At 34.2% G+C, this 24293-nt stretch overlaps 1 protein-coding gene across 7 annotated transcripts in view; it reads right to left on the reverse strand.

The window, feature by feature from the left end:
* Positions 1–24293, reverse strand: part of NFIB (nuclear factor I B) — a 234868-nt gene that overhangs the window by 17301 nt on the left and 193274 nt on the right. For 2 of the 7 annotated variants that reach the window (XM_081943227.1, XM_081943220.1), the window contains exons 9-11: positions 21011–21176; positions 16593–16675; positions 7508–7596 (exon numbers count right to left, since the gene is read on the reverse strand). The exons of 1 other annotated variant lie outside the window; for it this stretch is intronic. In XM_081943227.1, coding sequence (XP_081799353.1) covers positions 7508–7596; positions 16593–16675; positions 21011–21176 — 338 coding nt within the window. The remainder of the gene's footprint in view (positions 1–7507; positions 7597–16592; positions 16676–21010; positions 21177–24293) is intronic. 4 more of the 7 variants (XM_081943221.1, XM_081943223.1, XM_081943222.1 and 1 more) reach the window with 4 other exon arrangements.

Below are 24293 nucleotides of genomic sequence, written 5' to 3' on the forward strand. Positions count from 1 at the left end.
TAAGAGGGTGCTGAGGAAACTATTCCAAAGATCAAGAATGGAATGTGATATTAATATAGGCAGAAATGGCAGTATGTCTTGAATATATAATAACTAGACCCAAGTGACAAACATCCTGTTCTTGGGATCAATTGTTCATATGCATAATTAATACACTCAGTGTCAAATTTCATGATTATTTCAGAGCTTATCTGTTCCTCCTGCTGCCACATCTGTTGGTTCCTCATCCTGTATACAGGATATACCAGCAGGACTTATTTTTAACTTTTGATAGAACAAATCAGAAAGTGAGTCAGCATCTCTTGCTCTCGCCCCTCCTTCCACTCCTGAAACCATTACGCCTAAGTTCCTACTTAAGCATTTCAATGGTAAAAATTCCACAGAATAGTGGTTTGTTTGTTTTTTGTTTGTTTTTTTACAAAAAAAGCAATCAAATATGTATACTAAGTTGAATGAGCTTCATCCACCTTTTCCTTTTTCCTTACACTGTCCTGAAACTGCTTTAAAGGGGGGCCATATGCTGCATTTCTTTTAGTGAAACACAATATTGTCACCATGTCCTCTGTTGGCCTTGGTGACTGAAAAAGTAGGAAGGGGGGGGGAGAAATGGCCCGGGTGTAACACTGACACATTGTTTTAAAATACAGTACAAGAGAGATCAGCCAAAAAGTTTATTTTTGTATCATATCAATCTCCTTTTCCTAACAAAATTTTAATTTGCTTCATCTCAGTCCTTTTAGAAGTTATTTCTTAAAAGATAAAACCATAGAGGCATTGTTTATTTTTCTCCTAAACTCCTTCACAAGAGATGCTTAATAAGTCCATGATACAATTTTGCAGGCACTGACGTAGCCAATCATTACCATATATTTATTTTATTTTGTAAATGTTAAGAGAAACATCTCCTTAAAAACTATGCCCTTATTTATAGCTGAAGACATTACGCAGACTAAAATTGAGTATATACATTTTTGGGATCCACAAGGGGTTAATAGTCCACTTCACAGCACAGAGCATTTTCAAAACATGCTCCTCCTTTCCTAAAAGCACCGCCAAAATCATCTGACAGGAAACATAAGATTAAGTTTATCCTACCTAAGAGAACAAAAGGGTACTCAGAACAAACAACTAGTTTACTCTATTGACATCTCTTGTTTCACAAAATACAGTTGAAGAAATTGTTTTCTTTCTTTCCCTTTGTTAATTCCCCTCTGCACCCCATGTTGGTCATATTGTAGTTTTGCTGCTTTTTCCATAAATGTTAATTTAAAGTGCCAAACATAATCATGTGGAAAATGGACATTATTGATTCCTATGGTCTATTGTTTTCCCATTCTCAGCCCCTGAAGTTCAAGTTCAATCTGGAATTACATCATGTCTGGTTTCTCCTGGTTACCAGACGGCTTGAGACGTGACCACAGCTACAGAAAAAACAAACAGCCTTCTTCACGCTTCAGCTTCCCTATCGATTCAAACAAACTTTTTTTTCTTTCTCTCAAGTATGCTTCAAGTATAGAGCATGGTTAATTTAGAGATTAAGTTCCAAATTAGATTATCTAATGGCATCTTAATGGATTGCTGACCCATTTCCTGTGGGATGGCAGCAGGCAAGTCTGGCTGGAATACAATTAATTTCTTAGGAAGTGTTCCGAAGATGTTTGCTTAAATGGAAAGGAAACATAATTCTCTGCACATCTTTCTTTATTAGAGAGCTGGGTGAAACTATAACTGAGATAGTGACAAACTGATACAAGCCAGAAATCCTTCCCAGCTACCTCCTGTACTCCAATGATTTTATCAGTCAGTATTTTCATTCCACGGTTCTTATTTATAAAAACTGAGTCTGCAATTTTAGTCCACACAAATGTATGATATATTAGGTAATTTATTTTAAAGAAACAAAAGAAGAATGAGGTTACTGCTACTGATTTTCTTTTTTTTAAGTTTACATTTAGAAGCTTTAATATGCAAGGCTGTTCTGACAGTAAAATAAAGTTCCCAGTCTTCTTTTTCCCATGCAGTAAACTCATTTGACTTGCTTAACATCAACAAAACAGCTCTTCGGAGTGGAAGGGGAGCAAGGAAAGCTGCTCCACAAAGTTTTATGTTTTGACACCTCCCCACTTGGATAGAGTAGAAAAGAATTTCAGTGTTCTGAGCCCAAAGAAGAAGCTAACGGTTGTTTTGTACTTCTCTGGCAAGATGGCAAACTGAAAGCAAGAAATGTTAATTTAGGATCTGAGAACAGCAAAATTAAACTTAAATTGGCATTCAGGACAATCCTTTATAAAACCGAATTAAATGTATCTGCTTTTTTAGAAAACACATTAATAATACCTGATAACTATTGCCCTGATGTTACATTTTTGAAAAGTTTGGCTGAAAACTTTAAAAGTTCACAACCGCCTTCCGGTTCCGGCGGCTGACGGCGACGGGCAAGTGTTGCCCGCCCCGCGCATCCCCGGTGGGCTTCCCACTCCTTGGGGGGCACAGGACGCCCCGTAGAGGTGTCCTGCCGGAGGGGCGGCACTGCGGGGGATCCCTGGATCGGCGGCAGCCGGCGGGGCCCCCCCCCACTTCGCTCCAGGCACCGGGGAGCACGAAGGGGAGACGCTCCAGCGTCTTCGCTGTGAGGCTGATCGGAGAAAAAGAGAATAGAAGGATGCGGCTGCGGTGTGGTGAGGCGTGAACTTCCTCCATTCCCTTTAACAACTCTAACAATCTTAACAAGAAAGTCAGCTGTTTAAACTTAACTTTCGGCTTGAATTGGAGAGGCGCGGCTGGAGGGAGGGGGATTCCCCCCCTCCCTTGGACAGGCGGCTGGAAACGATTTAGCTCTTAGCCCCAGGGGAAGGAGGAGGAGGGGGAGAGCCAACCAATGATGTCACGCCCCTACTAAGTGAATTTTCAGATTTAAACCTTAAAACAATGATGATCTGGAAACTTTGGGAACATTGAACTTTGAAAACTTTATTCTTTGCCTCTAAACCCGAAGCTGGCAGGGCAAGATGGCACACTTCCGTTGTCTTTATGAAATGTGAAATCTGACTCCACCTTTAAAACTTCAGGCTTCCGGTCTTTGTCTCCATGCTACTCAGACAAATCTCTTGTGGATTGCTGTCCTTTGAACTCCCTGGAGTGGAAATTTTGCTCTATTGCCAGGGCCAGTGGAAACAAAAACTCTCTTCTGCCTGGACCTTCTGTCTCCTGGACTCTCCTGGCTGTCTTGCCTTTCTGACTGACCATTCTCTATACTGACTGAACTTTTTATTGTACAAAGAATGCCACCTAAAAAACCACCTCCTGGAAAGCCTGGCTTTGCTGCCTCTGCCCCGACATCTGCAACCTCCAGTCCTAGTACACAATCAACAATAACAGCTTTGATGTAACCTAAATCTACGGAGATGGAGTTTCAACAAATGTTTCAGCAACTTTTACAGGGACAAGAGGAAATAAAGAAACAACTGCAGGAGATGAAAGAAGAAATTAAAGAGAACCAGGCCAAAATTAATAAGAACTCACAGAGATTGGACCTTTTGGAGGGTGGGGCGGCTGAGATGAGGGAGGGGATGGAAGGGATGCAGAAGGGAAACAAAGAACTTGACACCCAGCAGATGAAAATAGAGTTTGAGAGAATGTCTTTCTATCTTAGATTTCAAAATGTGAGAGAGACAGATGATGAAAATATAAGGGACATTATGACAAACATTTTGGCTGACTACATCCAGAAAGAGAAGCAACAGATGGGGTGGGAAATAGACCTGGTTTATAGAGTGAACTCAGCTTATGCTAGAACACACAATGTTCCCAGGGAGGTACACATTAAATTCCTCAGAAAAAGCACAAGAGATGAAATTCTGAGCGCACAAAGGGGGCAAGCCCTGACATACAAAGATAAGGAGATAACCATTCTGAAACAGATCCCCAAGAAAGTGAGAGAAAAAAGAAAAAGTTATTCGCAATTAGCGAATAAATTATACCAGAAGGGGATGTGGTTTAGATGGTTGATGCCTGAAGGTATGCTAATATTCTGGGAGGAGACAAGAGTTAGAATTAATACACCCATAGAGGTACAGGCCATTATGGAAAAAAACAAACTACTCCTAGAAAAACCTGATGATCCTTCACCAGATACACAGGACACAGGAGGGGCCGGAGCCCTGTCGGCGGGGGGAGATGGGGCAATACCGAGAAAGCTCAGATCACAAAAATGAGTAAGAAAATCCACCTGACATAAACTGATCGAAATTATCAACTGAATTTATATGCTGACTATATGTTATTATGTTACTACTTAATAATGAATTATGTGCAAATGTATACTATGAGTATGGAGGGGGGGCGCACCTACCGCACACTGCAGTTGCCAAAATTTGTAACCTTTCCCCTACCTTTTTCCTTTGCAAAATACTAAAAAAACCAATAAAACTTTGTTTAAAAAAAAAAAAGTTCACAACCGCTAATAGTTCAACACTATGGCCTTACTCAGCAGTAAGGGGTAATATTACATGCTGTACGTTGGATAAGCATTTCTAAATATATAGTTCAATGTAATACCAAACATTAGAAATTGCATCTTCCTGAATAGAAACAATGATGGCATTACCTACATCATGACATCATAGAAACAAAACAAATTATGTCATGACACAAATCAAGTATTGCATGTAGTTTACTTCATTTGAACAATGATGCCATGATGCAATACGGTTTGCCCCAGATTGACCTTCCATCAAAACCCTTGAACAAAAGTTCTCTTTTTTTCTACACACACACACACACAGAGAGAGAGAGACAGACAGACAGACAGACAGACAGACAGACAGACAGAGACAGATTGACTTTCTTAAACTAAGTTCCAATTCAAATAATCTCACACATACAGCATATAAGATATTCCTAAAATTTTATATATTTGCATGCTGGTTGAATTTATATTAGAACAAATATCCAGGAACTGTTGGTCTTTCTTGCTTAATTAAATTTTATTTAAATCATGCTAAAAGGAAATAAAACTTATTGCTAAATTATTTGGGCAATGCTTACTATGTTTAGAATATTTTCCCTATAAAGACTAGTTAGGAGCTGATTATAAAAAAAATAGATGTTATTTTAAAAAAAAGGAAAATAGGGGCTTATAAGTAAACAATATTCAGTGGAAGTTTTATGGTGAGAATGCTAGAGGCAAAAAGGGAAAATCTCAGGAAACAGTATGGGCACTATTCAAACATTTATTTACACAATAGTATTATGTTGTGAATAAAAAATAAATTACCATCAGTTTTGGGCCTAGCCCAAAATAATCTCTTTTTTCTAAGGTTACGTAGGCAAAATCACCCAGTAAAATTTGAATCAAGGTCTGCTGTTCATTCACACTAAGACAAGGGACTCATAATGTGGGGTTCTGAATGTATTTTGAAGCCTAGCTTGGATTTGCTCCTCTCCAAAACCGTACAGCTCTTCTGAAAATACCTTTAAGAATGGACCAATGCCCTTTCAAAATTGCACTCCCAAAACATAGCTACTATCTGTATCAAAAATGACATGACATCTTCAAATCCAATGCCCAGCTTCCTTGTAGAATAAATTAACTAAATTCTGACTGGAAAAAATGATCACACTTCTGTTCACTCCTGCCTTTTCTCCATCTAGACTGGAAGTATGATGGATTTGAATCCAAAATGTTCCTAATCCTATTAATAGTTCATGTAATAGTCATAATATGTTTTAATACGTTTGTTTACACTCTGTCTCATGAAGGTATTCACAAAATCAGTTACAATAAATTGAAGAACCAGAATTTACAGAATGTAGAATATTTAACTAATATTTTTTTCTCCAAAACTATGTTTTGGGGGGATTAAAGATTAACTATGACAGTGATGATGAAAATGTGCATAACCTGTACCGAACGTAACAAACAAAATATATAAATTAGAAATATGTTAATTTTTTGGAGAGAACAAACAGACATTTAAGGCAGTTCAAAGAGTAGCTATAAAATATGTTTCCTTAAATAAACTTTCTGAACAAAACTAAGCATGAGACATAAATATTTCAAGACAAGATATTGGTTAAAATGAACCTATGGAGATCATTTTCTATTTACATTGTAAGGTAAGACAAAGAATCCAGTCTATTCAGATTTATCAGTTCTTAAATAAAATAACAGGTAATAATAACCAATTATTTACTTCAAATTATAACCATTTATGTAGTGACAGTTCAAAGTTACAACAGCATTGAAAAAAGTGACTTTTGATTGTTTTTCACACTTATGACCATTGCAGTATCCCCACATTCATGTGATCAAAAATTGAAACGTTGGCAACTAGTATGTATTTATGACGGTTGCAATATCCCAGAGTCATGTGATCACTTTTTGTGATCTTCAGACTAGGAAAGTCAATGGAGAAGCCAGTTTCACTTGACAACCATGTTACTAACTTAACAACAGCAGCAATTCACTTAACAACAAGAAAGGTGGCAAGAAAGGTTGTAAAATGGGGCACAACTTACTCAACAAATTTTGGGCTCCATTGTGGTCCTAAGTTTGAGGACTATCTGTATTCAAGTTAGAAAGCCCACTAAAATATGAGTGATAATTTCTAGGACTATAGCAGAAGATAAGAGAATCAGGAGAAAGGATTTCATACTTTTACTTTGTAGCCTTTAGTGTAAAATGAGAAGGAAAACTGATTTGAATATATGTGTGCATCTATGTGTCGTTGTGTGTGCGTGCACTGAAGAGAGTGAATGTGCCTAAGATCCACTTGCCAATCACTCTTTTCATTCCCGTTCCATTACATCTCCTGAAACTCTCCAAGGATTTACTCTTGTATTTGGGAAATCATCTGGAATGATATTTTGAGGAAAAGGGAAAGAAATAGGAAATACTTTTTCATGACATTATCAAATTGAATCAGGAGGAATTCTGTAAGGTTCAGAATTACTTAATTACACATATCAACTAGCATGTTAAACGTTTCCCATCAGAATCTATTTCAAAGTAGCCGTTTCACTTTACTTACTCTAAAAGTATTTTTTTGAAAGGAAAGGCGAGCTAAGTGTAGCTAACTATAAGACACAGTTTTATCTTACCTTACAGAACATTTCCTAAATTCGTAAATTCTATCATGTGATTTCTCAAATAGTTCCTTTGGGTATTATCCCTTTTTATTACCTAATATCATATACCCATTCTTGTCATGTATTTTATTCCTAAAACCGTTCTTAATATAATATAAGCATAATATACATTTCCAAACTTCAAAGTGCCTATCCATTTTTGCTATATTGCTTTTTTCACATAGTTTTATACTTGACGGTGTATCAGTATTTGGCATCCTAAGTGCTTAACTCAAAGGTCCTTTGACCTAAATATGTAATTCAAAAGATGTTAGATATTTTACAGTTAAAATTTTGACAAATTTAATCCTGGAGGCCAACTTATACAGATAATGAAGAACCCAAGATAGTTTAGGTGTGGAAATAATTAAAATTTTACCTTTGCCAAGTAATTCCCAATGTATCCTCATTGGCACTGGGGTATAAATGCCTGCCGTTTTGATTCATGGTCCAGTCACATATCCTCAGCTGTCAATTGAAACCTAGCAGTCAGATATGGATCGAGCAGTACTACAGTTTTTAGTATTTAAATGAATGCATGCAAACTAGCATTTTATATGGTACAAACCTTACATCCCCAAGTGGTAGTAGTGGGGAGGGAGGGAGAAACAGTTTTTTAAAATAAATTTTAAATTATTATAATGCAAAATAAAATTGTACACATTTACAAAATGCTACATGAATATGCTTTTCTATTAATCAAAGCATAAAAGAACAACTGGAATTTCGCAATTAATTATATTATAAACTTAGCTGGAAACAAAGTAAATATTAATGTTCAATTTTAAAAGAAAGAAAATAAAAAGCACTTAAAATTATTCAATCTCCAGAAAAAAAAGAGAAAAAAATCAGTATCTTTGAAAGCATGCATTTGGTGATACACAGATGACATGCAACTTATAGGAAAGGATCCAAAATTACACAAAGATCTTATATTACTGTTCAAGAAGGAAAGAGGCATTTGTAATAGAGGTTGATTAATTTAGGGTTACTCAATACAGCATCTCTTAACATGCACTGGTAAAATAATCTAATTCTTAATTCAAGATAAAGCATTTAAAAGATTTTAAATACAAGAAGAAATGCATTACATATACGCTGAAATAAATGTTTCCCAGATCACCAAATCATCAGAATACCTCTTTAAAAAATCTATCCATGTAACTCTACTTAGCCATTGTCTAGAAGTTAGCATTTTTTTTCTTAAAGATCTAGTGATTATATTTATATCCGATAAAATAAGCCTTGTCTAAACTTTTAAGAAAACAGAGATTTTAATCTCTATAAAATAACTAACGTATCATGCATCAAAGAGCACCTTGAATTTAATACAATAATGTGACTGTGATTAATTGTATATAAATGCCATTTCTTTCCCTCTCCACAATATGTAAGTGGCTCTAAAAGATCAATGTTTTAGTTTAAGCAGTGACTTTCATAGCAATTCAATTTATTGCACTCCTTTCCTGAAAAAACATATGCACTGAACTAAAGACTATACTTTTGTCCTGACCCAGTGTGAAGACTCAGCAGCATTTCTAGGTTTCGTCTTGCTGAGTCTTCGTAAAAGGAAACACAGATTTTTAATAACTGTTTTCTTAGCTATCAGATAATTATTTATTAATTTATTTAAATGTTTCTATATTTTCTGCTGTTAAAAGAAATCTCAAAGTGGCTAGGAACTAAATAGACATGGAACCATTCAGACAATTTTTTTTTGAAGTATAGTAACAATGGCAGAAATCATGCAAAGAAAATGGGGTATTTTTAGCGTAAGTTCTATTGCTGAAAGATATGCTGGCTACATTTTTATACCACTTCCCATAACTAATTTTTTTTAAAAATAAAAAAAATCTAAAGATTTAATTCATGATTTAAGATGTGTGCAGCTACTTTGCTGTATGTTTTCCATTTATATTAATCACCCCTTTTAAAAAAATGAAATACTTTATCTTTATGTAATAGATTTTAATTTTGTTTATAATCATAGTGTTTAATTTTTATAAACACTCTATTGTAGAATTTATCGCCTTGAATGTCCTGCAGGCAAAAAGGCAAGACAGAAATTGAACAAATAAAAGCAAGCAAGCAAGCAAACACTGAATGACAGAAAGAGGCATGAATGGAGTGTGCAAACTATAGTTTGTTAATTGTGATCCAGCATGAGAGCTAAATTACAAACAAGCTTACAATAGTTGCTCTCCTGTTGAAGGATAGTACAGCTAGAACCAGAATATTGAGGAGCTTGTATCAGCTGAGCAGACTGAAACCATGTTTCCTGATGTTTTGAGTTCTAAAAAGTTGTTTGAACAAATATTTTGGCAAAGTTGTTCTTTAAGCATCTTCAAAAGTCTAAAAACAGCAATATATTGCTAATAGAATTTGACTTTCTGGCCTTTGCAGAAGACAATAAGACCCGATTTAAACTTATTGAAAACACAAAACATATTTAAATGTTATTTGCAAACCCTTCCATATGAACTGTAGCATAGTTTAGAAATTAAAATTGTACTAAACAGATAAACACAAACATCAAGCAATATGCTGCCTGCGTAGTACAACAAGTAGTTGTACTACATTATTGATGCTGTCATCTTTAAAATGGTGAGGAAGGCCAACTTTTAATCAGCATGTAGGAGATCAATAGATATAGAACTTTAGGCCATTTCAGCAACGCACAGCTAATACAGCTGGCCACGAATTTCTGTGTCATTACTTACTACCTTACTTCTTTTTATGATAATCCAGTACATATTTCTACGTCTTAGGATACTATCTAATTAACACAAAGTCTATCTAAAGTTTATTTTTGCAACTGAACATGGTTTCTCAGATATGGCCCACTTTATACACCTGACTCTTCTGTTCTGTTAATATCTGCGATGTTATCAGCTGAAGAGCAAAACAACAGATCCCAAAGGAATTCATGCACAAAACAAAAATTGTGTGCTTCCATTTTTTCCTCTCTTTTATATTATATGTCTTCAGATCTATGGATATTCTAAATCATCTAGGTCATGGTTGTCCCCAAGGTGCTTTTCCAAAAGGGAACTGGACTGTCTTGGTTCTTTCCCTTGAAAACGTTTCATTTTTGTTCTTGAAAGCGAAATGTAATGCCTTGGAAGATCTTTTAAGAGGTTTGCTCCTTTCTGGGATTACTTTTATATGTGAACATGCATGTATACATGTGTAAAACATCTCTATTCATGAAGTCCTCCACATTGAATAAAATGTTCTCAGTTGGGGGATCCTTTTGAGGTATCATTAAGAACTACTGTACTGAGGATATGGGGGGGGGGGAGTCGATGCTAGAAGATTTGTTGAACATCTCCTTAAATCAAAAGACAAACTTTGTGGCTAGAGATGCATCTAGATATTTGGAAACGTGTGGTACAAATAATAATAAAATGGCTTCCATAACAGGATTGTCTTTTCACAAAGAACTGGGCATGGACAATTATAAAATGTTAGTTTCCCATAGGAGAACTAACCCCAGAAGATGCTCTCTCCAACCCTGAACGGCCTTTGTGGGACAGAAATGCATTGTTGTAAATTAATATTGAATTAGCTCTCGATCAATTGTGCTTTCATGCCTTCGTTTTATAATTTTATTACATTAGAAAGCTAAGTATGAAATTATACCAAGCTAAATATGGAAACTGCAAATCAGAAATCGCTCAAACATGCAAGTGATACATTTTGTTAAGATCCATGAAAATATCTGTGAATGTTCCACAGAAATTATAATACTATGAAAGCTATTATGCTCAGTATTGTTAAAGAAAATACCTACGTTATCTACTTTTTAGATAATAGTAATCAAAATAGTACAGGAGTTATACTGCCACCCGCTTTGTATACAAAGCAGTGCTAAGAATATTCAGTCTTGAATCCCAAATATTATGTACTCAAGTAGCCAACAGGTTTTGATTTCTGTCTTTATACATTAATCCTTTGCATTTTCAATCAGAAGGAATAAAGCCTTCCGTTCCACATTCTTAGAAAATGTTTCTCAATTCTTTGTATATTACACTTCTACAAGATTCAGGGAAATGAAAATAGCCCTTAACAATCAAGTATGTGGTATTTAATTATGCTTAGAAAGATATATAGTGTTATATATCTTAGATATATAGTGAATCGAGATTGTATCTGGAAGGTGGAAGCTTTTTCCTCACCAGCTGAATGTCCGGACAGCTTTCAAATCATAGTCTTCCTTCATTCGTTTCAAAGTTACGTGAAATATGGGGGGAAAATTTTTCAATGTTTCACCTCCCAACATACATGGGATGTTTTAATGGCTGGCCAAAAGGGCAATTAGTAAACAAGTCACCCTACAGAAATAATCTGAATCCAACTAAGTGTGTTTTTAATTTCATTCCCTATCACTACCCAACAGCTACACTTTCAGAGAAACAAAATGTAAATTTTAACTTACATTACTCTTATTGGCTTGGCTTTAAAGATACGAATTTGAAACCAATTAAAAATACATCGGTTTTGTTTTTATCCTGATTAAAATCCCATGTACTATCAACTAAACAATTGCATGCAATCAATGGAACCATGGCTGAACTAATTCTAAAACTAAAATGCTAATATAAAATTTATGGCGAAGAAACAGATTATAAAATTGTTGTTAGGGCAACAGGTGCTGCTTATTAGAGAAAGTCCAAGCATTATACTAACAACATTTTTTTGAATGCCTTCAATTCTTCTTTGATTTTGCAAAATGTTCATCTAAGGTGATATGGCACTATAAAACAAAATTGTGAAGGCCTTGCTTGTACTAGCTCACTATTTTAAAATACTTGGTCTAATCAAAATTAATGATTAACATAAATATATCATTTATTATTCCTAATTTAAATAAATTGGTTTCCTTCCACATTTCTCTGGATAATTCTTCAAGTGAGTGTTTTTAAAAATTAATTAGTTATAACAGAGCATGTTTTTTTTTTTGTGGATTTGAGGAAATCGATAAACATTTGCATATTCTCATTGTTTGACTGAAATTTCCTTTCAATGTGTTTCCTTTCCAACAAGAGTAGGTAAAAGATGACCTCTTATTCATTTACATGCTTCTTTTGACAGTCATGTGATCAGATTTTACGTCAAGCTGCCAGTTATGATAAGGCACACAATATGAGCAGTCAGATAGCTCATTTCCTGAATCTAAGTTTGTTTATTGTGGATCTTTTACTTATTGCCTAAAGCAAGAAGGCTTATTATCTTGAAATTTTAAGACAACAGATTTACTTGAAACTACTTCTTCTGTTTCATTTATGTGGCCTGAACAAATTAACCACAGGAATTCATTCTTTTTCTAATTAATCATTAAAAAATAGAAAATTTATATTGAGACATACTCAAGATCTTACATAATATGTATAAAGAGTAATTATTAGTAATTCTCTATTTTATAATATATTTTAATACCTGGGAAAGACCAAAATATGTCAGAAAATAATGCTAGGAATATCTATTTTCATGTAGCAATAAATTCCATTTAAAGTTAAGCAGTGCAAAGATATTAAAGGTGTATACATTTTGGAATGATTAGATAAAACAAATATATAAAATGATAATATTTTCAATATAATTTTCAACTGCTATTTTATTTTGGCTTATTTGTTTTCTTATTTGTTTCTTTTTTGTAAGATTCAAAAATCTGATATTCACTATTATTATAAATCCTAAAGGTGTTTTTTTTTTAAGTTCATTTCCTGAATGAAAGGAGCATAGGGAAACTTGTTGGTAAGAGTAAGTAAAGGATTTCTCTGTTACTCTTGAAAACAAAATCAGATCTCGAATTCCTTCCAAAGCTCTCCTAATTATATTGGTAGGCTTTAGTGAAAAAATCCTTACACCAAGGATGATAATGCACTGATTATGTTACATCATCAAGTGATGTAACATAATCACAATTTCATACTGGGTAGGGAACCACAATTTCATACTGGGTAGGGAATATGTATAAAACAATCGATATTTAAATGTCTAGAAAGTGCTATATCAATGTTTATATCACTATTTGTTAAACTGAACGTTGAATTTAACAACTGTAAGAGCTAAAACCATAGAAAAATGAATATTCGGATTTATGATTTTAATAGTATTTTTGACTTTATAATTATCAATATATTAAGTTAAATTCTTTAAATAATAACCTGGTTAGTAAATTAAAATGTATTGCTGATGCTGGTTCTCAGTATAATCGTTTAAATCATTTTGAGAAATCCAAACATTCCAGCAACTCTCTTTAATAAATTTTTTTACTGGAATTTCTACTAAATTGTTATTTATATTATTTATAAATAGACTATAAGAAAAATCACAAACAATATGAGCTGCTTAAATTTATGGTCATTATTAGTCTATATTATGGCTTCTTTTAACAACAACAAATAATAGCACTCTAGATTAAACCTCTCATAAATGAAAATAATAAATCTGTACAAACCTCAATTTTGTGAAGCTGTGTATGTACCTATAACAATATTTATTCCTAAAGGTTGAGTATATTAAAAGGAATTGTAGATGTTTAAAACACTTCTCTGGAACTGAAACCATTGGCTTTCTAATTTAGATTTTCTCTCAAGTAATATAAAATGATTGATTGCCTTTATTTCACGTAACTTTTGATTTTTCTTTCCATTCATCATGGTCTATTTTAACCTAAATGCATTTAGGATCTGCCACAGGAAGAGTGGTCTCTTTTAAATTGTTGTAAAGTAATGAAAAGACATAATAAATCAATCTTATTTATATCTTACAAAAGCATAACTGTTACTCTATCCAAGTAATTTAGACTATTTTTCCCTGGGAGTCTTTCCAAATAAATAAATAAAATTAAATTGCATTGTCATTTCCTAAAATTTTTAAGGCATCAGATGCATGCAAAAAGAGGGAAAGTGAAGGATTTTGTTTTAACTAGGCCTAGAACTTAAACTTTGTTTTAATTTGCACTACAAACTTATTTTCTGTACTGCACTACTTCTAATTCAAGTAGCCCTACTTAGGGAATTCAAGGTATTCCGTACTTAAATTTCTAAGAATTACTTCAAATCCTATATTCCCGCATTCTGTTAATGGCAAGGATCAACCTGTTGTAGGCCAGTGGTATCTTTAGCATGCAGAATTGAATAGCATTCTGACGCTGAACATGCCAATCTTTTATAAACCTACAGTTAAAGGTAAGAAACTATTAACGCCATAACTGGAATCTGTTTTGTTTGTTCGTTCTGCGTTTTGGAATTGTTTTAATAACAAACATCATTCAACTAAGAGGAGTTTTAAATCCTTACACTATGCAAAATTGTTTAATGCTGTTTAATAGGGCTGTATTTAAATAAATATTGATATGGATCTTACTATTCTTACATGAATTTAGGGAATAAGTAGCTCCATGCTCAAAATTATGATTTATAGAATATTTTTATCTTCAACATATACTATTTATATATACTTCTATATGGTTAAGGTTTTGAACTAGAATTTGGGGGAACCATGAGTTCTAATCCTTCCTCTATCATGGAAACGGGAGCATTGTGAATACTGTCTTGAGTTGAACAAATAAAGTAGGAGTATATCAGATACACACACACACACACACACACACACACATATAAAGATGCACACCAGGGGTGGGTTGCTGCTGGTTCTACTACCGGTTCACAATTCATACACCAGACATGCGCATGCACTGTTGAATATAAATTGTTCTGTGCACAGGCTCAGAACAATGTACAGTGAACTACGCACGCGCAGTCACTAAAATCCAAAATGGTGGCAGCCCAGCAGTGAGGGAATTGATTCAGGGGTGTGGCAGGCCTGGGTTAGGTTCTGCGACCCAGGCCTGAATTTCACTACTGCTTTGGCCGAATCAGGCGCAACCCACCTCTGATACACACCACATATTATTTCAGTTATATGGAAATCACTGTGCAAAACTCACTGCCTGACTACAGTGTCAGAGTAAGAATATTCAACCAATTTAGAATTAAATGGTTTTATTATTTTTAAAATATTGCATATCTGGAACAAACTTCATTTTGAATATCATAACTACTTCTAATAATAATAATAATAAAGGCAGGACAGGATAAATTTTAAAAGTCCATAATAGCAAGCAATGGTATTACTACAGCTCTGCCGATGGAAACAAGTCCAGGACACTATAGCTCCTAATTAAACATCACTTGCAATTTTAAATGTCTTGTATCTACTTATGTAATTAGGAACTATTCCTATTTCAGTTTCATTTATATTTCTTAATAAACCATCTTGATATAGTGTGATCTTTATCCAAACATATGTATCATATAAGAAATGAACTGATTTAAATAGCTAATACATATTTAATATTTTAGTAACTTTCTTTTATGCTTTCACGAATAAACAAAACAAAATAAAACACCAACACTTACTATATATCCAAGCATTTTCAATAGAGTGTGATTTAATATAGGGACAAGTGCCTTTCAGATGTTTTAGACAACCACTTTCATAATCCCTTAATGCTGAACATACTAGAGAGGCTGATGTGATTTAAAATCCAAAGTATTTTATCCTAGTCTATCAAGTTTATGGATTTTGCTGATTTTGTGCTGTGGCCATTGAGTCGCAAAGAAATAGACACATCTTAGCAACTGAACAAGAAGAACAAAATACCATACTTCGGGCATGGAGGACAAAAAATATTTCCAGGTTCATCAGTACAGTACCCCACTATATCACAAGAAAGGTTCACATGAACAAATGCCCGCCAAACTACAATGACTCAAACTGTATTCATTATCATGAACCATACATTAATTTTGGACAACTAGAATTCAATTTTCTTGTATGTAATGTACTGTACGTTGCCCAGAATTGCTTCTGTGAGATAGGTGGCCAAATACACATAATAAATAAATAAATTCTTGTGTGTCCCTGTGTGTCCCTTTTTAATATATCACTAGCCAAAAACTATACTTTCAGTTTGGGGAAAAATATTTGTAGTAGATGCTCAGTATTAATGAGGTGTAATGTATAAAATCCTACTAGAAATGTAACTTTTATTAGAACCTGGGTAAGAAGCTAAAGATCTTCCATCACAAGCTATCAACAAAGCCCTTTAACCCTCACAATCTAGAAATCAGGACGTTCTGCAATGTTATCTGATTACATCATTTTTTTTTGGAATTACTTGATGCTAGTGCAGAAAATTAAATGTTTAAAACTGAAGTGCTAAAAAACTAGATAGTGAATCAATTTTCCTTGAATCTGACCAGAATTTTTTTCTGTTTTTTAGAAGATAAAAGGTTTATCAGGTAAACACAGAAGGTTTCCTATATTACAGGCTTCATAAAGCTACTGAATCCTTGGGATTCTGTTCTAAAGTTCAGTGATAGCAAATAAGAAGGAACCTTTTGCAAATATTTGTATTTTTCATTGTTAATACCTATGTGAAACTTGCCCACCTGTTGCTGGTGTAGGAAGGAAGGGTCTCTTGGACTTAGTCCCACATATCGATTGGCTTGGGAGGTACCTGAAGCTGTATAGGCTGATTAAGGAAGAACAAAACATATTGATAAAGACAGAAACCTAACTCATATTATTCAAATATGAGAGACTTAGAATTATGAAGCATGAATCTGATTAAGTTCATAATTCAAGCCTGCCTATTGACTTCAATGGAATCTGCATGGAAATAGAACTACATTATCAATAATAAAGTTTTAAAATCATTTAATTTTTTTTCCAGTTTCATTGAAGAGAAGTTAATTCAATCTGATTCTCATCTTTTACCACTTTATATTAGAATTCTACCAGTGGAAGCACAAGCAAGATAAAAATAATCCTTAAACCTTTGTGTATGTATGAGTGTAAGGTACGTACATTGCTTCTAATACTATTCATATACAAAATGCAAATGTTGATTTAAGAGTTGTTTTTATGTGGCATTAATGGTTTTTCCAGGGAGAGCTAATTATTTTAAATAACTGGTAGAAGCTATTTTATTATGTTCAGTATTCAAAATTAAGTACTTGTGAAGAAAAGACAACATAAGAACTGATATTCAGCCTAGGGCATGGATGTCAAACTTGATCATGCCATGTGACATATTGTGATGTTTTTTGCCTTTCTGGATGTGGCCTGCGCATGATGCATCCAGCCTGCAGGCTGCCAGTTTGACACCCCTGGCCTAGGAGGTTCAGGGTCCTAACATTTTCTTCTGTTGAATCATGTGTGTGAAAAATAGGTTACTTTTTGAATCAAGAATAATTTCCAATGAAAGTCACTAACTGTTGATTGCTCAGGGTTACAAGTAGTCCTCAACTTACAACTGTTCATTTAGTGACTATTTAAAATTACAGAACTTTAAAAACCGATTTATGATCAGTGTGTTGCAACATCCCAATGGTTACATAATTAAAATTCAGACTCCCAGCAATCAGCACGTATTTATGATAGCAGCAAGGTCCCAGTGTTTATGTGATTACTATTTGTGATTTTCCCAGCTGGCTTCTAACAAGCAAAGTCAAGGGCAGAAGTTGGATTCACATATTGAAGGCATGATTCACTTAACAACTGCAGCAACTTGCTTAATAGTCAATAATTGGCAAAAAAAGGTCATAAAATCCAGCATGACTCACTTAACAACTCCCTTGCTGGTCCCAACTGTCGTCATAAGCTGAGGACTAACTATAGTCTATCGACTGAAATTGATGGTTTTGCTCTACTTCCTAAATCTGAGACATAGTATCCATAATTTTATAATGATTTGACTGCAATAACCAAATCATTAAAGAATGAAAGGTGAGTATATAAAAAGTGGATTAATTTCAAAAATGCAGACTCACTTTTTGCAAAATAATACATATATGGTTTCTTAAAAGAATTACTATTAAAAATCCACTGAAGAGCTACAATAAATGATGTATCTACAATGGGGAATGTGTATGTTCTTAATTTAATGGAAATAATTATTTTAATACTTTTTAAAATAAAATGTTTAAGAAGATCTACACTGACATGTAAATACTTAGCCAAAATATATAATTACAGATAAATAAGTGTTGGTTGCCTTTTTGTGCCTCAGATCTTATCATAAGCACAGTTTTAATAGAATTAAAACTGAGTATATTCCTCAGTAAAGGTATATCTTGATACACAGTGAAACTCTAATAAAATAAAAAATATAAACTATAATCAATTTTAGATGTCATCTGTGCCATTTTTCTTACTACATTAAAAACATACACATTAGTGAAAAAGTGAAATCTTCATGCAGAAGTAAAATTTATTTAAGTATATTTTGCTATTGTAATATGTTTCTTCTCTTGAAGACCTATAATGAGTCCTAAAATAAATACTATAGTATTTATTTTAGGACTCATTATAGGTCTTCAAGAGAAGAAACGTATTACAATAGCAAAATATACTTAAATAAATCCCTATGTGTCCTTAACACTATTTAACGTATTATTTGAGTAATGGTTCCTGAGTGCTCTGTTGAGATGGAACACTGGTGAGATTTAATGAAAACTCTAACCACCAGATCAAATCTGAACCACATTCCCATTCACTTCTGACAGAAGTGGTACTTTGGATCATTAAAAACTTCTTTGCTGCTGTTGATAAGTATGTGTTTCAAAAATGAAAAATTATAAATCATTTTGAAACTATTACCTCATTAATTACATTATACTGATGTTAGATTAATCATAGCAGAACCAATCTAACTCTCTCAAACAGTGGTTATAGTGGTTACTATCAACCAAGAGTGAACGTCTGCCAGGAACCTGGATGCACTGTATGTCAAAGTTAAATTTTTAAAAAATCCACAGGCTTAAAATCTATTGCTGGCAGAAGAATCTGGGATCTTTGCTAGAAAACAGCCTTTCTCCCATGCAACCATACAGGATTTTTGCTGTTTTAAGAAGTTGGGTGAGGAAAAATTCAACTCCTCTACCATTTTCTTACTGGAATGGAAAGTGTTTCACTTTCCCATTCCACACAGGATTGCTAACATATTTTCTGTTCTCATTTTAACTTTCCATTTCATTATCTACAGTCATGGTGGCACAGTGGCTAGAGTGCAGTACTGCAGGATACTTCAGCTGACTGACTGCATTTCACAGTTAAAATCTCACCAGGCTCAAGGTTGACTCAGCCTTCCATCCTTCTGAGGTTGGTAAAATGAGGACCCAGATTGTTGGGAGCAATATGCTGACTCTGTAAGCCGCTTAGAGAGGGCTATAAAGCACTGTAAAGTGGTATATAAGTCTAAGTGTTATTGCTATGAGTACATTTCAGACTTAGTTCGATTGGTATCATTTTTCCTACTGGTTTAACAAGAAGGGATGTTAATCTATGGACTTTGATGTCACGCCCTGCATCTCTTATGACATAATAGCTATAGATGCTGGGAGTTGTTTCAGCCACATCGGGAGGACTACGTTTCCCATCTCTCTTTTAAATATTTTTAATTTAAATGCTTATGCATGCCCTATCAAATCATCTGACATTAACGCTGATTGTAAGTACTTACTAAATGAATGTCAATAAATTAATGTTTGTTCTCTAATTACAAAAATACATCTCAACTAATATACAGGTTAATGCAAGGATTACTTGAACCATTTTATGAAAATAGTAAGATGTATTTCTAAGTCGTGGCAAAAACAAGTGGAAGCAATGAGTAAGAAAATAAATGAATGTATATATTATTCAGTGGGAAAATTTCGTGCCACTATCCTCATATCACTAGTGACCATTATGCTTGAAACTGTCCATTGAATAGGATATGGTAAGCCATTACAGCATATGGATGGATAACACAATTTTTAAAAGTTTTTTTTCCCAGTAGACTTAATATGACTACTGTAATGTTGGAATTTGATTCAAACAAGTTTAGAGTATTGATCTAAAACTGCAATTCCATTGAAGACTATAGGATAAAGGGCACAGTTTTGAAAACAGTAAATGAATGAGTGCTAGGCAGAGGTTTTTAAATTTCTTCAAATATAGATATTCCAAAGGATTCTCATTATTCTAATGAATAAAAACACTTATGATAATTGGGTCTAATGTTGTGGAACAAGATCTGCTTTCAAGAAAGCTCACTTAGGAGCAAGCAGCTGGATCTCTTCCTTTCTCTGGATTTCAGATGTCAGCAGTTTTGCAGCTATAAATCTTGACTGTGCTTCTGGTTTTCAGAATGTCTATCTTAAATTTAAAAACGGAATGTGTTTTAATTTTCCATTGGCAGTTGTTGGTCAAATTAGTTATCGTCTTTACTGTGGTTGCTCTATCAGAAAGGTTGCAAAGTAATTTGACTTTTAATAACTGTAGAATACAGATAGTCCTCAACTTACAATCATTTGTTTAATAACTGTTCAAAGGTAGAACAGCACTAAAAAAAACCTGACTTGCAACTGGTTCTTGGACTTATACCTGTTACAGCATCTCGTGGTCACGTGATCAAAATTTGAATGCTTGGCAACCAGCATGTATTTACAATTGCAGTGTCCCAGTGTCATGTGATTGACACTTGCAATTTTCCCAGCTGGCTTCCAACAAAGAAAGTCAATTGTAAGGGAGCCAGATTCACTTAATGACTATGAAATTTACTTAACAATGGCAGTGATTCACTTAACAAGTGGCAAAAATTGGGCACAACTCACTTAACAACTGTCTTGCTTAGCAATGGAAATTTTGGTCTCAAGTGTGGTTGTTAAGTCGAGGACTAACTGTAAAACATCTCATGATGTTTTATTATTAATTGTGAGTGTCCGCTTGGTCAAATAGGAGGAAAAGGTGCCTTTTCTGGCCTGAATTGGAAAGTATTTTGATCCTTTGATGGACATTGATTTTCCTTAGGCAAAATACTTACTGGTTTCTGTAGGTGAAGATGCCTCACCTTCAGTGGATGTAGTGATGGGCTTAGTGTCTGTCATAGTCAAGGTCACAGGTCTCATCGTACTATGATGGGGAGAGGGTGCCAAAACTGGAGTAAAATGGCCAGGCATTTTCCCTACTACTTGACCACTGCTGTTAGGCTACAAAACAAAACCAGAAGAATGCCTTGTGAAATACACACATAATGCCTTCTGTATCTTAGGGCTTCCAGAATTCTATAGCTGTAGAGTATCAATCTGACATACAAATCTTTCTTTCTGAATACAACTGCAGTCTTAATGTGGGTGTGTTTAAAGCTTGTGCAACTTTTTCTTATGTACATAATTTTCTCAAGCACCTATTTATCAGGTAACAGACTCACTAGTGAAGCCATGTTATTGATCCTAAATGTTTATCAACATCAAATAAATAAATCAGTAAAAAGAACCCAAATGTTATCACTAGATTCTGCTGATCTTATGTAGATGATTGAAAAACTCTAACCAATTGTGTAAAAAAAGGAAACATACACCATGTTTTTTTGACATGTTATCTTCATTCAAACAATATATATTTTTAAAAAATTGAACAAAAAAACTATGAAAAATAAAAACCATTTATTGAACCAAACTTTAACAAATATACTGTTTTCTTCTGTCAAAAGTAAGTACATCCCTTGGTTTTAATATCTGGCTCTTTGGCAGAAACAATCTCAAGCAGACATTTCTTCTAACTATATACCAGTCTCTGACTTAAGCTGGAAAAGGTTTCTACCACCACCACCCCATGAATAAAAATTTCAACTGTGTAAGGGTGTATGTGTGTTTGAGGGGTTTCTTCAATTCATAGCGTTCAGTCCACAGCATCTACATGGGATTGGGGTTCTGACTTGGCCATTGCAGACATTGTATTTCTCTTTTTTCCCTCCCCCCCAGCTATTCCTTGGTAAGTTTACTGAAATATTTAGGGTCACTGTCATGTTAAAAGTTCGCTTTTGGTTGAACTTCAATGTTCTGACTGATGGTCTCACATTATCCTCAAGTACCCTCTGATACAATGAAGAATCAATGCCTTTATGCAAACAAAGCAGTCTGAACTATAACATTTCCAACACTATGCTTTACCTTTGGTATCAGGTTCTTCTAGTAAAATGTTGTTTCTGGTTTTTGCCAAGCCATTTCTAGTGGTATCATTGACAAATAAATCTATCTTTTCCTCATCTCTCCAGAGCACATGTGCTGGACTTTGCCTAGATGTTTATGAGGAAACTTTAGTCTTGCCCTGAAGTTCTTTCTGGACAACAACATTCTTTTCCTGGGATGCCTTCCATGTAGATCTAATTTGTGCAGTAGAAGAACAGTATACTCATGCACTTGGGACATCAATCTTGGCAACCACCACCTGTGGGTCATATGTTGGGGTTTTTAGAGACTACTTTCACATCTTGTGTTCTACTCTCAGACTAAATTTGCTGAGATAGTTAGGGCAAATTTGAAATCTTTAGATGATTGTACTGTAGATGGCCAGTGGAATGATTGATGTCCAATTGTTTGGAGATCACTTTAAATCTCTTCCCATAGGCATCACTAACCTCCTTTCTCAAACCCTCAGAGGACTCTTTCAATCTGGTGATATTGCACACTTTAATAATAACAAAAATTAAACTAAATGTTTGAGATTTAAATAAGGCAGGTTCCTTCCAAATCCTCCCTAATGAAGACCTAATCTCATACATCTGATCTAGCTCATCTGATTCTTATTTTAGGTATTTTCCCTAGAAATTAAGTGCATATCTACTTTTTCTACATTTTGTTTATTAAAATTACACTGAGGTATGGTGCCTCAGTGGCTTAACGATACTGGAGATGAGATCTGTTCCAGTGATCTGAGTCCTGGCATTGTGTGGCGGGTGTGAATTCCTGTCACTTGCCTCAGTTTCTGTTCACCTAACAGTTCAAAATAATGTTCTGAGTAATTAGATAAATAGGTACTCCGTGCAGTAAGTCAGATTCCTGTTGTTTTGGAACCTTGCCAGTTGTGACACCCGCTTACAAGGGGGCTCTTGTGAAGGGCAGGGGCCTTAGATGATTCTGCAGGAAGAGACACTTGTCTTACTTTGTAGTGTAAAGCCAGATAGCCTTCCTGTGGCACACCCTGGGAAGCATGCAAACATGTCCTAACACCACCATATGCTAATACCACCACAATAGACCACAAAATGTAAAAAGTGGAATGATATTTGTTTTGTCATGTGCTTTTTAATATAAGAATGTTTTTGGACTAAAGAACAAAATCTGCATGTTGGAATATGCTGAAAAAGTTTTTAAAAAATCAATGGAGTGTAACTTATTTTTTCACATTATTGTTATTCAGTGGGAATAAGGAATAAAAAAGAATTTCTAATAAGTGGTCCAGGACACCTACCAGAATCCCACTTTGGATTTGATATTAACATTACAGCCTGAGAGTTTAATTATTGCACAAGTACTGCCTATTACAAATGCAGATGCCCCTACATAAACATTGGAAACTGTCTATTACTTCAGCAGGAGGAATAACATGGTAAGTAACCATATAATTAAAGAATAGTCAATTGCACTAAATTAATTGTAGTAACAATTTGATTACTAGGAAAGATTGGTGTATAATAGAATCAAGCATTTTATGTTTATTGCTTCAACTATTTACTTTAAAAGGATGCCTAAAATATAGATTGTTCTTTAAAGAATGCCTTGGCAAATCCATTTGTATTCACATCAAACTACAGATAAAATGCTTCTAAAAACCTATACCATTGTCTGTGCATGACACATGAAGTAGATATAAGCAACTGTGTAATAAAATTAAACATAAATATTTGTTTAACTATGAAATGATAAATGAAAGGTATAATTAAATAACCACATATATGTACGGTAGTCACCAATCGAGATTCAGAGAGATTATTAATAATGTACACACGTTGTACTGCAGATGTATGATTCAGCTATTTTGAAGTATCATGTTATAGTAGTCATCTTTGAACAAATGAAAAATTACTTTCTGGGAGCTTGAGTATAGATGTTGCTGAGTGCTGAGTACAAATGTGATATATCATGAAATATATTAGTTAAATGTTTATTTTGATTAATTCTAAGATTGCAACCACTCCAAAATATCTGCAGCCATAAAATCTACAATAATTTACAGTATTATGATCTATTATAACTTTACACATTGTAGGACCCAAGAAGTAAAACAGAGTAAACCTATAACTAACAAAACTCAATGAAGTGGTA

This window comes from Natrix helvetica (genome assembly GCF_964273705.1).
Source record: "Natrix helvetica genome assembly, chromosome: 2".
NCBI classification, from domain to species: Eukaryota; Metazoa; Chordata; class Lepidosauria; order Squamata; family Natricidae; genus Natrix; species Natrix helvetica.